Consider the following 14,692-nt stretch of genomic DNA (forward strand, 5'->3'; position numbering starts at 1 on the left):
TTCCACTCCAAATCACTGCTATTTGGCAGCTGATACCAAAATCATTTAAGTGTATTATATAATATATATAATTTCATTTTTTCGTTGTTTCAATTTGTTTTTATATTTTGTTAAGAGAATTTGGCACATATTTTTCTATTGGATATAGAGTTCACATCATAAATCATGGATGGACACAGTTCTCCAGCATTTTGGAAGTGTAAAAGCTTTGATTGTCTTTCTGTTGCTAACTGAAAAAAAAAAAAGAACTTTCTTACTAAATCCAATACTTAAAAGTATGCGCCAAATAAATCTATTATTGCTCATAGTGACGATAAGACAGAAGAAACATTATTTTTTAAAGTATTAGACAAGTAATTGCGCTTGCACGTAACTTATGATTTCACCATGTATTTAACGAAGAAAAAGAATGAAAAAAAGAGAAACAAGAAATTTTATAATTTCAACACATAACATCAAATATAAAACCAAAAAGAAAAATGACAATGGAAACGAAATGAGACACAACCCTAACCAAAAAAAAACTTGTGAAAACAAGCACGGAAAGTGTATTGTATTTTTTGAAACGTTACTGAGCCAAGGCACACGTAATGATGATAGTCTGTAAGTGGCTCGCTCGGACAAATTGAATGATTCTCGGGGAGAAATAGAGCAACAAAGAAGGGAAAAAAAACAATTGATGGAGAAACACAAAAGAAAACAAACGAAGAGGAAAACAAGAAGACAAATTTAGTTGTAAATAAATTCGAAGAAAGCGAATTTTACTTTCGTCTGTAATTGACTTCTTTGGGAAATTCGTTGTGTGGATTCACAGTAAAAGTGTTGAAAGGGAAACCGTTTATGAGAGAAACCAACCTAAAAATGAAATGTTTGGGTGACGTGAATCGTTTGGTATTTAAACATTTAAAGTGAAAACCAAAATCACCAGTTTTTTTTAATTCTTAATTTTGAATTTAAAGTGAAAAGAAATCACTTTAAATCACTTCATAATTTTTATAAATATTCTACGAATTTTAAGCAAATGTGTAGCAGATTTTGATAGTTGATCAAATCAATGCGCATATTTCTATTTTCGAAACACACAAAACGATTTTGGAATGGCGGCGGACAACAATTTCGATGTTTTTCTTTATTTAATTAGTCCAACGAAAACTAAATCAAATTTATAAACAAAAAAGTGCAACGAAAAACGGCTTTGGTATATATATAAAAAAAATTCAAGCCAAAATTAACCCTTTAGTTCCTTTGGGAATAGCGAAAACAATGTTTTCAGTTATTTTATGTTGTTTTCTTGTTTGGAATATTAAAAAAAAAAATAATCGTTTAGAAGAAAAAAAAGAAAAACATCTATTTAATTATGAAAAGGGACATTTTTTTAAAAACAATGGAAACCAAAATGCGTAAATATTTATAAAAATTATAGCTAAGAAATTTTTTCATAAAGAAGAATGAATTTAAAACGTATTTTCGGATCAAAAAAGAAATCACAAAAAAGAGAGAAAGAATATTTTTAGCAAAATTAATATGTTCGAAATTTGTAATACAAAAAAGTGCCTTTGGACAAAAACAAAAAAAAAAAACAAAAGAAGAGACAAAACCCAAACTTTCTACCTCTATTTCGATGTTTTGGAAAAAGTATTTGAAAAATACACCGACAAATTTGCGTACGCGCACACTTAATGAAAGGGCAAGTTCAAAAAAAGATGACACAAACTATGTGCTATGTTAAAAAGAAAAATTACCGATTTGCATAAACTGGTTTCACTGCATAAAAACAAGAGAATAGAAAAAATGAATCACAGAGCAACAGCAAACAAATGGCCACTATCTCGGGGAACGCTAACACGAGCCAAACTGCAAACATTCACAAAAAAAGCCAACCACAACAACAACAACCAACAACAACAAGAACAAGAGCAACAACAAGATCAACAACAACAACCATTTCCAGCAGCAACAAACACTTTCACACGTAAGTTTTAAAACGTTTTTAAAATATACACTACAAACAAAAGGAAACTGAATGAAAATGAAATGAAACACGATAAACGAAATGTCGTCAAAATATGAACAAAATTTTTACAAAATTAAGATCAATTAAAAGAAATTTATTTATTGAATAATTAAGTAAATTTACGAAATCTACTATATATGTATACATTTTTTAGGCATTTCAGATGAAAAAAAAACTAAAAAAAAAACTTTGGATAAATGTTTAGGAAAATATTTTAAACGTGCAAAATTTTATGAATGAAATGATTTAGGAGACAAAAAAAAAGTAAATTAAATAAACATCCCCTAAAAAAACATATAAACTTAGGTCATCTTTAGGCGGAAAGAAACTATACAAATTTATCGCTTATGTTTAGGTGGATTTAGATGGTTTATTCATTTTTGGCAGAAAAAAGAAGATAAATGGTTTATTTGTGTTTTACGTTGTCAATTTTCGTTTTTCGTTTAGAATAGGGTTGTGTCCAAATGTGACAGCACATTTAGGAGTCTACTTATCGAAGAAGACATATACGAGTACGCGCGCAATTTAAGGCGTACAGAATCGGAGAAAATGTGAATTAAAGTTGAAAAAAGATAAAAAAAATATAAAGAATACTTTTAAATAGCCATTTTTTTGAGAAAAATTCGAACTTAAATTGAAAATTACAGATCAGAATTCCCTGCAATAACTCTTCTCCAAATTATACATTGTTTGACTATTCAAAATGTGCATACAGTTATAAAACAAAACTCTTCATCTTCAGTGTAAATTAAATGTCGTTTCCATATTTAACCTTTGAAAATAACAAAAACCGAAATATTAAACCGATCTGATCAAGATTACGGGAAACATTTTGTGATGAGCGAAAAACTTCTTTTATTCAAAACAAATCCTCTTCAAGTTCTCATACCACTCTTTTGTATGTGTTTAAAAAAAAAACAGCTAGAAATCTGGAGAAATGGAATTTTTCATTTAGACGCCAAAAAGAACGGACTCAGAAATGGATAAAATTTGATTTACCTGTTACAGTAATGTGCGAGCAAAATTTTCCAGGGGGGGCGATTTCAAAATTTTCTTCAAACCCTAGGAAATCGAGAAATTTTTTGTTTCGGACGAAAATCCCTAGCAAATCGGAAGAGTTTTGAAGTCACAGGGGGAGTAAACCACTCCTCTCCCCCCCCCTTCACACATTACTGACCTAATATTGGACATGTAAGCCTATGGTGCATCATCTATCTAGCTATCTTGCTCACATCTTGTATATAATCGCTTCGTTATTCTTTGACGTTATTGATAGTTTCTTGATCGATGTTAATTAAGAAACTTCATTCAGATAATTGGTAATTATCAATGCATTATCATATGATAACAGATAATTAATCAAAAAAAAAGTTACCATCATTAATAAGGTCTTAAATAATTATCACAATTATGTTTTTGAATAACGAAAGTGGTCAGGTTTTGTTTGTCCAGTTCTAGTTCAGTGCCAGTCACTTAGTTACTTTTTCTCCACATGGATATTTACTGGATAGAACCATAATCCATTTTGTAGCATATGGCAGCCACTTTTGAAACTAATTCAAGTTTCGTTATATGTATCATTGGGTTAGTTTTGTCAAACAAACCCCAACTGGGACCCAATATACAGAGAGTTGAAAACGCTGCCGTTAATACTATATTAACAGTGCCTATAATGTAACTCTTTGTATGTAGATTTTAAATACAAAGAGTGGCATTGTTCACATTAGAGTTCGCAAAAAATTGTTGTGGTCACACAATCAAAATGTGTATAAATAGTAACTATTTGTAGGCACTGTTAACATAGTATTACTAAAGCGGTAGTGTTTTGAGAATAAAATAGGATATAACTCCTACGATGTTTCCCATTCTGGGTCTCCAATTGGATTGAAAGATCGCTTTAATTGAATTCTCATTCATTTCCGTGTGGCATCCTTAAAATACTTTCGAATATATCATTTTGTTTTCAACTCAACACAAACTTTAATCTCACTCACACTTTTGTACATAAAAAAAGAACGATATTGTTGATACACATACCTTTTGTATAAACTGCATACAAAACGAGACACGGTTATTTCCTTTCAAGTTCGAAATGTTATCGCCAAAGATAATTTATGTTTTTCGACTGATTCCCGTTTAAAATAATTATATATGTGACAAAACAGGAAAAAAACCAAATCAAAATTATTTGAGAAGAGAGCGCAATATTTTCCACCCATTGACGTCATCCGTCTTAATGCTTCCAAATAAAGTTCAATAAAATTCATAATCTTCATTTTGTATTTCAAAAGCTACATATGAGTTGAAAAATTAGAACAGATCAAAGAGTATAAACAGGAAATAACTAAAGCAATCAAAAAAAGATGCAATGATCAGAAAAACATGAGCGCAGAAAAAAAAACAACAACAACAACAGAAAGAAAACCAATTCAGTAAAACAACAACAATAACAGAAAGAGCATACGACATCACTATCACTAACAGATTAAACAATAAAAACGATGAATATGATGAAAATAAATATAACCAGCTGCATAAATATAGATAAACAATGCAATAAATATACAAATTACAAACAAAAACACAAGTCAGCCAATGAAATCAACATACAAAAATAAAAAAAATATCTAGTGAACGAACACACCTTCAAGCAATTGCATAGAAATGATATACAATACACAAACCGAACAGAATAGAACAACAGAAAAAAATTCATAATATCGCCGAAGAAAACGAATTAATCATAACCAAACATCAAAAGAAACAAAGAACAACAACAACACACGTGAAATAGGAATAACTTACAAATCACCTACAATAACAAGGAAGAAACAGAAGAGCTAATACGCAAAAACTGACCGAAAAACTTACCATATCGATTTGCACATCAACATCTAAACTACAAAGGAATATATTTACCGTTTGCAAAAGGGGATTTTCAACATTTCTATACAAAATTGATAGATGCAATGTTGATTGGTACCTATACGTCCCAATGAGGATACGTTCGAAGATTTTCCGTGGATTCAATAACGTAAAATCGGAGTTTTGGAAAATAAAACCTCCGAAATGTATTGAACGGCCTTAAATTTTGATATTCAAAGTTTTCGGTGTTCTTAATTTGCCAAAAAAAAAAACCTATGAAATTCTGAACCGCCGAACATTTGAGATTGACCAAAATATCAATTTTTAAGGCTCCGGAAATGGCTGTAATGCCATAGCAAAGGTAGCAATTGTAATTGTTTTCACTCAATTACCGAAAATTAATCCAAATGTGAGTATCATTTTCTGAAAATAAGTCCCCTTTACTGATTACAGCAATGCAAGTGGTAACGAAAATCGGGCAATAAATACAGAAATACACACACACACACAATATACTAATGCCGACTGCCAAGAAAAATATAGAAAAAAATAGATATCGATGAAATAGAACAATAGTTGAATGAAATGAATAAGAAATTAAAATGAATTTAAAAGTAAATAAATGCCCAGAACCGGACACAGGAACAGCATATGAATAAGAAATTGCTATCCTTTTTTCGTGGCATCTAACAATAGAAAATATGTATGGCATTTATAATCATTTACAGACCACATTCCATAATTTATTTGTAAACATCAACAAACACAGAAGCAAAAGATAAACGAAAATATACAACTACAACAAAAATCAGCTATCCAAACAACATAAACCGAACAGAAAAAAAAGGCTATAAAATATAAAATACAAACACCAAAATAATGAATAAAATATAATCGAACACATTACATTAATAATTACTCTTTACGTACTATAATAAACCTAAAGAAAATGAGCCGTCTGGTCGACCATGTCACCGGCGAGAGAGTGGGAGAAAGAGTTTATTCGATTTAGTCGCATTTATTCACAAAAAAAGAAGAAGAAAATGTCACTGCGCGCCAGCTCTTTCTCTCAATCTCCCCTTACCGTTTCTGTAAGCAGACGCCTCATATATTCATATATTGATTCATGTAATTTATAATTTATTGAAAATTATTCGTCAAACTTACGCATGATTACAGTTACTAATAAAAATGCATAACGTTTAAGGTAAAACAAAAAAAAAATAGTTTTATTCCGATCGCAAGTCTACCAATAGAACAAAACCACGTGTTTTTTTTTTTCAAATATTGTCATCGATTTGAGGCACAAAATGTGTACGGAATATAATTCCTATATACAAATAGCACAAATGCATGACAATATAATTAAACCACCATTGTCAATAGACAAATCAATCAGTTTACTGAGCATACTGTTAAGAATGAATTAAAAAAAGAAAGAAACTCAACCTATCATCATGGGCCATGAGCTCATACGGTGCTCATAATCTTAATCAATCATTTCAACTGAAATAAAACAATAATCGCTCGACAAATGAAATAATTCATTCGTTTGTCAAACGAATTGGCTCACATGTTTAATTAGAAATGAAAACTGAACTCAATCAAATATCACAATGTTTAAACATTTTTTCATTATATAAAATTGTTCAAATATCTCAAGCAACATCCGTTTTTTTTACATTACCATTATAAATAGAAAAATATCACAACTAAACACATTACACACTCTTTTTTTTTAAAGAAGAAGAATATTAAGACCCCGGTCGAAAAAGTGATGGAAGTAAACAAGTAGGAGAATATGAAAATAAAACTTTTCCGGAATTTATGAAATAGAAACTATGAAACGTACGCTCAATCAATAAACTAACCGAATTCAATTGTAGCAAAACAATACTCGATGTAATTTCATTTTAATAAAGAAAAAAATGCAAGCAAATCAATAGGCGACAAACGAATGCCATGGATAACGATTATAAAAAAAACATTATAGAAAGTATATACGCAAAACCAGTAATTTTATGTGGGAATTCAATTTTTATCCATCTCAAGTTATTCTTTGTGGTTCATCTTTGTTTATCTTTCGGTTAACACAAATAATTTTTCATTAAATATTTGTTTTCTCATACACATAACTTTTTTTTTTATAGAAATGAGAATTTTCCGCTATATTTGGTAATACATGACTATGAATTATACTTGAAGTATAAAAATAATCATGAAATTGCTAATTATTTGTGCTTTTATCTCATGTGAAAATTAAAAAAAAAAAAAAAATGTACTTGATATTTTTCTGTTGATCATGTCAATTGTGGTTCTAACGATTTTGCAAATATAAAAAGTAACCGATGAACACTGAGCAACTTGAGCAACTCGCAGCGAATTCATAAGCCTGTCAAAAGCTTCGAAAGCCCAATGACATCATCAACAGAGATATATCAAATATTCATTTGTAACCACTTTTTGTTAGAAACTTTTTTTTAAAATTGGTTTTGTGTTTTTATTCGTGAATTCCATTCCGGTAGACGTGTCAAAGAAAGATTTAATTTTAAATATGTACGTAATACAAAGTGAAAAAAAAATAAATAAAAAAAATAGCAGAGTAAAAAAAACATACACAGAAAAGAATACTTATACTTTTAATTAATGACAAATACTTACAATTCAAAATACAAACTCATTATCGATGTCACATTACACCAAACCATATGAATTCAGATTATGATAAAATAAACAAAATCTCAGAAAATACTTCAATCGAAAACGGTGCTTTTCCTTTTGATTTTCAGCTTTTCTTTCCACAGAGTGTGAATGTGCGCCCAAATACATACAAAACGAAAACCTAATAACAGTTCAACATTTAAAGGATTTTAACATTGGGTTGAAAGGTTTGTATTTCTTACCAACTTACCTATTTTGTTTTCTAAAAAATTATGGATGTGCAAATACCATTGAACAAATTTAAACGATATTTTTTTTTTCTCAATAAATTTGTGTTTATTGTTGTAAATGTGAATTCATTCGAACTTAAGATATAAGCTAGTCAACATTATTATTTCATCTCGGCATTTAATTCAATTATAAATGGATATGCAAAAAAAAGAAGAGAGGCAAACAAAATGTTCCATTTGCAGCAACTCAAATTTGATATACTTTATGTAGATGCATTTGTTTCGCTTTATAAGCTTACTTATGTGTTTATTTTATATGAATTTATAATAAATATTTTAACAAGCTCAATTCGGCTAATTGGAACCTACAAATTATTATCGACTTTGCCAACAAAACTTTGAACAACTAAAAACTCTTATTTCACTTTCTTCGTTTCACCAATAAAATCAGCGAAGAAAGTTTGATTTTTTTTAATTCAATTTATTATAGAGATGATCGATTTTTGTTTTTTATCGTATTTAATTCTAAATTATGCATTTTAATTCATTTTTTTTAATATTTTAATTTAAAAACTAAATAATTAAACTTAAGACTTAACAAATTGTAATATGCGCCAGTATATGAATATATTTGATGACTCGATGAATTTTTTTTATTATCATGAACAGTTTTTTTTTTCAAGCATATTGAAAACATTATTGGCGATTTTTTTTTTTTAAAAGCACACTACTTTAATTATATAAATTGCTTGTCATTTACAAATATAAGAGAACAAAATAATATTAATACTAAGCCACATAAAAAGTTTGGGTCTTTTTTTCAGGTTCCAAAATTAATAACAATTTATATTGTACACATTATGATATTTTATGGGAATTATTTGTTGTTTAATAACTTATACGCAGATGTGTATATTCATGTCTTTAGCTGATTTGCAATGCATCATTATTTCTATTTGGATTGGTCGTTGCTTAAGAAATTTTTTGGAAAGATGTTCTTGGAAAAATGTTGGAAATTTTATTGTTTAGTCGGATAATGCGCGTGTATAGTATTGGTTGATGCTGTAGTAAAATGTTGGTGTGTTTGAATTTATTCGGCGGTATGTTTGCTGCCACTGCGATGTGTTCGTCGGTGAATTGGATCTAAAAATGCTGCCGGCGCCCATCCTTCAGCACCATTATTGCCTGTAATTGCAATCATGAAAATGTTATTCAATTTGTTTATCTTGTTTTTTTTTTGTTTTTTTTTGTAAGAAATAATGTAAATTATGGAAAAATCTCCAATTTATAAAAAATGGGTGAGTCATTCAAAGAAAAAAAAATCAATTTTGAAGGCTGTTGCATTACTTACTTAAGTCTCGAATAAACCACCATCCGGCACATCCAATTTTCAGTAATTCAACAACATCGCCCTCTTTCATTGAGACTTCCGAATGCCCCATTGCACAGTAGTCAGCTAATGATACAAAACGATTACCCTGGAATTTAAAGATACCAATCGAAATGTTAATCGTCGTTAAAATTTATGTTCATCGACGAAAATTGCAAACATCAAAAAGCAAAAAAAAAAAAATACAATGCATATGTTAATAACAACACAAAATCCACAGAAGGTGAATGAAAAAACACAACGACAAAATTCACCGAACACGCATCATTTTCTACCAAATTCGTCTAAATTTAATCCCAAATGAACCGATTTTTTTTGCAACTGTCATTAGTTGTTTTTAGTATACAAATTTGTGGGTTAATTTTTATGCTGCGTTTCAGTGATGATTTTTTTTTAGTATTCTTTTTTTCTATTTAAATAAAACAAGCCAATCGCTTTCAAACAAACTAGAAAAAAAACAGACGCAAACGAAAGAAAACTCAAAATAAAACATTACCGTACAAATGAAATGGTAAAATGTAAAAACTGTTCATTTCAAAGATATAACAACATATAAATGTGATATGATTTTGTTTCAAAAATATTTTGTGTTTATGAATGATCGGTTTGGCGCCATATGTTTTTGTTTGTTTGTTTGTTGGTTGAGCGAGTAATTATTAGTAATAATGTAGCATGTTCTTAAAGACAGTAAACTTACATAAAATAAATCTCTATAATAAATCCAAAATCCCCCAACATTTCGAACATACACACATACACACACTTAAACATTGAACTACTGATTGATTTTTGTTTAAATTTGCTATTCGGGTCGCTGCCATCGTCCAAGCGTTTTAGATACAACCATATTTTTATTCGCAATTCCACATTATTTGTGTGCACCATTGTCATAGTTCTCTTCTTTCATCGCTACCATATGCACTTGAATAATTACTGTTAATTTGAGCATCGTTAGTTTTATTCAACATTTTATTTCATTTTTCAATTTTAATCAATCTTTGGTGATTTGCCTTAAAGATTCTTGTTTGTATACTCCATTGTTTTGTTTGAACGTGAAAAAAAAACGCGCACACAAAATTGGCCAGCTTAATATTGTATTGGAGAGAGATTGAGCAGGAGAAAGGATAAAAAAAGCTGAATTTGTTAATTTGATAATTTGTGGTTAATCTTCGACCGACACGTAAAATGTGGAATTCGATTTGTGTTGGCTATCCTCGATTATCGATGACGACAGTGATGGTAGTGCTGGAAGTGATGAACGTGATTCACTCGATTTGTTTTGTTTTTGCTGAAATGGTGCCGTAAATACGCTCCATACATCCTTTTTTTATTTCAAGATTAGATGTTATGGATGTTAGCCAAGCAAAGGTGGTTTTTTTAATTTGATTGGGTTAGGCGTACGATGATTTAGTTAGTTTGATTCGATGTTAATAGCCAAAGCCAAAGGTTTTGTTGTGATGTGTTTTTTTTTTTTGGAAATTTCAAATATATGTGAGAATGCCGAATGATGATATAAAATTTTGTATGTGTGTTTTTGTGTATATTTTATGTGTTATATGTGATGCAAATAGATGTTCGCATTAATTCGATTATAAGGAAAATGAAGAGAAAAAAAAATAAATTAAAAATGATTACTAAGAGAACAATACTAACTTAAAAAAAATAATTCCCAAAATGTAATTTCTTTTAATCATTTCTTAATCCGTTTCATTGATATGACTAGAGTATCTCTTACCGGTGCTGTGTCTTCGGCATTTGGATATTCATCTTCGCTGTTTGAATAGTCGGAACTCCATGCGCCAGCTTCATGATTATCTTGTTCGGATGATGATGAGCTAATCGGTGCAGCCGGTGTTGGTCCACTTTCATCGCTGATATTTGAGCAACGATTTGTTTCGTTGCTGTTTGTGCTATTTGTATCAACGCTCATTGCCCGTTGTGGAGCATTTGCCATACCATTTGGTGTATCCCATGAAACTGTTTGCCGTAACGGTCGGAATATATTTGCACTAAAACGATAAATGTCATTTTGATTTTCAATTTTAAGATGAAAATTTAACTTTTCAAAATTACCTGTGGCTCAAGCCATATTGCTTAATTTTTTCATCTTTCAGTTCTTCAAGTTGATTGAGTAGTACTTTCTTAATTTCGGCAACCCATTTATTTTTGATTTCAACCGTCATCGCTTGAATGGTATGCACTTCGGATCGTCCTTGTAGCCACACTTCAAACTTGCGAGCATCACCGCGCACCGATTCCGTCAATCCAATGTGTGACATTTTCACATAGTGCTTAAATTGATAAGTACTTTTGGTATGGCCAGTTTTCGTTGCTTGTTTACAGAATAGCATTGCCTTTTGATATAGAAAAATGTGACGTTGTTGCGTTTTCTGGCGTAATCGAATGTCTTTCTTTGACTCTGTCACCACTTGGAACGAATCTTGCAACAACAATTCACCTTGTTGCGTTAAATCGGCAGGAAAACCAGTTATTGCAATTTGATGCATTGAATCGTTAACACATTTCAATACGATCAGCATACAGTCAAGAGCCTTTTGCAATTCCTTAGCACATGTACCATTATCACTAAATCTAAAATTATTCGAGAATAGACAAAGAAAATTTGCAATCATTTTTGATGAATCTTCACCATTCGATGGCATGTAAATGCAATTCACGATTATTTTTTTTTCACACATACCTTAGTAAATCTTTGAGCAAAAGTTGATATTTGGTAATGCGCTGTACCGGCTTCAAGAGATAAGCGGCCAATGGCAACTTATGACCGAGCCGTTTTTGGCATTCTTGCAGAAATAGATGCGTATCGACGAGAGTTTCACGTAATCGCTCCGATCGTGGTATATTTTGGCAATAGAACGAATACAGTCGATAAAATGTATCACGCTAAAAAAAAAAATGAATTGCTTAATTAGATATAACATCTTATTAAATGTAGCGAAAACAAAACAAACAAATTGAATATAAAACATACCCGTTGAACAAAGCACAGTGCAACCAGTTCCGTGGTCGATATACAATTTTCCAAGTCTTTTAGAAACACTTCACTGTGAAATGTATACAATTCGTTCAAATTGCCAAAGAGAATATCTTCTTTTCCATGCAATCCAGGCGGAACTAGTGATGCCATTTCTTCGGAGTGAATTTGATCACGATAACCCTATAATAGAAGTCGATAAAGATCCAAAACAGGAGAGAGAGAGAGAGAGAGAGAGAAAGAGAAAAATGAACATAATAAATGAATTAATATTATAAAATAGAAATATTAAATCAGTTCTAAGTGAAATTATTATTATATTCGCTATTGATATGTGCCGTTAAATTACAACGATTTGCAATTCAAAATTCTTCAGTCATGTACAGTGTACAGAGTACAGATATGTTTGCGACCAGTGCCAATGCCAATGCAAAGAGCGTTACGTCTTATTCTGATTGCATTGAGTGCATTTCATGGTCGGTCATAATCATGGAAGAAAAGATAAAATAATAGAAAATAGAAGAATGATATTACATAAACTGACATAAAACTGGATTAAATGCGAAATGCTGTAATTGATAATCTGTGCGCCAGCAAATAAACATGCGGCTTCGTGGAATAAATTAATCAATTCACTGCATTTATTCAGTTGGCGATAGTTTATTCTCCTTCTTTTTTTTGCCTTCTTTCCATGTGCGTTTTGCTGAATGAAAATTTGCGAGTAAAAGAACGAATGATGGTGACGAACAAAAGAAAAATGGCAAAGTAAATGCTTTTCAAAAAAAAAAAAAAAAGAAGAAGAGAGAAGTTAAAATAGAAATTTACGGAAATTTACATAATTCGAACATAAAGTCGTTGATGGATGCAAGTGATTATACTCGTTATGGCGATTATAGATGCGACTTGGTGCTCGATACAGCGATTGTTGTTGCTGTTGCGGTTGACACCGTCTTCGGCTATTTGTCGGTCGCAATGTATGATTATCGTCATATGATGAGTGCAATTGATTCCGGTGATAACTAAAATCGTAATTTGAATGCTCGCTTCGGCATGGAATCTGTTGAAATGAACTATGCATACAACTGCTGCAATATATATCACAATTGGAATTATCCAGATATCGACGACCGAATAGGTCATCTCGATTGGATTGTGAACGGAATAACGATGGTAATGATCCAGTTGATGATGACATTGCGAAATCTTTACGTTTGCGACGACCAGTAGTCATGCAACCGGTACAACGATCGAATGCGGATCGACAATCAAAACTGCAACTCTTCGATAACTTAGCGTTTGTCGATTGACTGTAATGATGATGGTGATGATGATGGTGATGGTGATGATGTCGTTGATAATGGTCACGTTGTGTTTGCGATAATGACGATGGTGGTAGCGGAGCTGGAACCGACACCGACACCGGCATTGTCTGTCCAATCGATTCGTTTCGCATTCGTTCGGCGGCCAAAAAATGTTGCTTTGTCACATGGTATCGTCGTTGTACATTATCAATATACGTCTTTGGTAAGTCTAATTTTTCACATTTCATTGCAGCACTCTTTGGTATCGAACGATCAAGAATCGTACCAAATTTTGCTTGCACATATTCATCAGCCGATGTATAGCCTTTTGATTTGATGAATTTATTTATTAATTTCTTGTACTGACGCTCCGTATACTTCTTTGCCAATGTTGACGTATCAAATTTACTCCATTTACTATTGAATGTATAGTGTTCGTCTAAAAATAGTTCACAAAATCTCTTTACATCCTCGTAATGATTGTTTTGCTTTGATATTGATGGCGTGAACACACTATCACTAATCGAACGCTTGAATTCACTATTTCGTTGCATTGAATTTAATGTATTGTAACTGGAGAATTTGTCCGGTCCAAGCGTTGTGTTTGTCTTGAAATATCGCCATTCTTGTTCACGATCTTTTTCACGTTGTTTTTGCATAATTTTCGAATTGGTGCGACGATTTAAGCTGGTCGTGCTACCAATATAGGTTGGCGGTTTTCTTTGTCGACGATATGTACTCGTTTCAAGTCGATCAACCGTTTTAAAACCATCGAAACATCGATTGCCATTCAATGCATTATTTATTGAATGATGGTGGTAATGATGCGACGATGGAGGATGTTGAACACGGTTGTTATTGTTGTTATTATTATTATTATTATTATTATAACTAGTGAGACTTTCGTACAAATTGCCAGTTGACTTCCAACGATACAATTTTGTAGTGTCGGTGGCATTTTCATAGAGGCCAGCTGGCGTATTATCTTCAATCAATGATGATCGAGCTTTTAAGCGCATCGTATGTTCGGTAAAATTGGATCCGCCGTCTTCGTTTAAATAGTCCAAAATATCGTTGTAGTTTTTCTTATTCAAATAGTCTTTGAATGCTGTATCCTTGACAATGTCCTCCTAATAAATTTATAAAATCAATTCAGAATCATCCTCAGCTCTGATCATTTTTAATGATGATGGGGATTCAGTAGTTATTTTTTTCCAATGATATAAAAATATTTTT

General features: G+C 31.3%; 1 protein-coding gene across 9 annotated transcripts in view; it reads right to left on the bottom strand.

Moving 5' to 3' along the window:
- Window positions 1-8,436: 8,436 nt before the first annotated feature.
- The window catches only part of LOC116345285 (guanine nucleotide exchange factor DBS), an 89,399-nt gene continuing 83,143 nt past the window's right edge, over window positions 8,437-14,692 (bottom strand). For 3 of the 9 annotated variants that reach the window (XM_031774524.1, XM_031774525.1, XM_031774523.1), the window contains exons 15-20: window positions 12,153-12,338; window positions 11,862-12,064; window positions 11,234-11,752; window positions 10,896-11,169; window positions 9,122-9,248; window positions 8,449-8,955 (exon numbers count right to left, since the gene is read on the bottom strand). In XM_031774524.1, the coding sequence (XP_031630384.1) occupies window positions 8,861-8,955; window positions 9,122-9,248; window positions 10,896-11,169; window positions 11,234-11,752; window positions 11,862-12,064; window positions 12,153-12,338 (1,404 nt within the window). In that variant the 3' untranslated portion in view covers window positions 8,449-8,860. Of the gene's footprint in view, window positions 8,956-9,121; window positions 9,249-9,857; window positions 10,482-10,895; window positions 11,170-11,233; window positions 11,753-11,861; window positions 12,065-12,152; window positions 12,339-12,990; window positions 14,587-14,692 lie in introns of those variants that run through there. The other 6 variants (XM_031774520.1, XM_031774526.1, XM_031774522.1 and 3 more) reach the window with 5 other exon arrangements.

Source organism: Contarinia nasturtii, unplaced genomic scaffold (assembly GCF_009176525.2).
Source record: "Contarinia nasturtii isolate CC-2019 unplaced genomic scaffold, AAFC_CNas_1.1 Cnas_scaffold_1240, whole genome shotgun sequence".
In the NCBI taxonomy this organism is placed as follows: Eukaryota; Metazoa; Arthropoda; class Insecta; order Diptera; family Cecidomyiidae; genus Contarinia; species Contarinia nasturtii.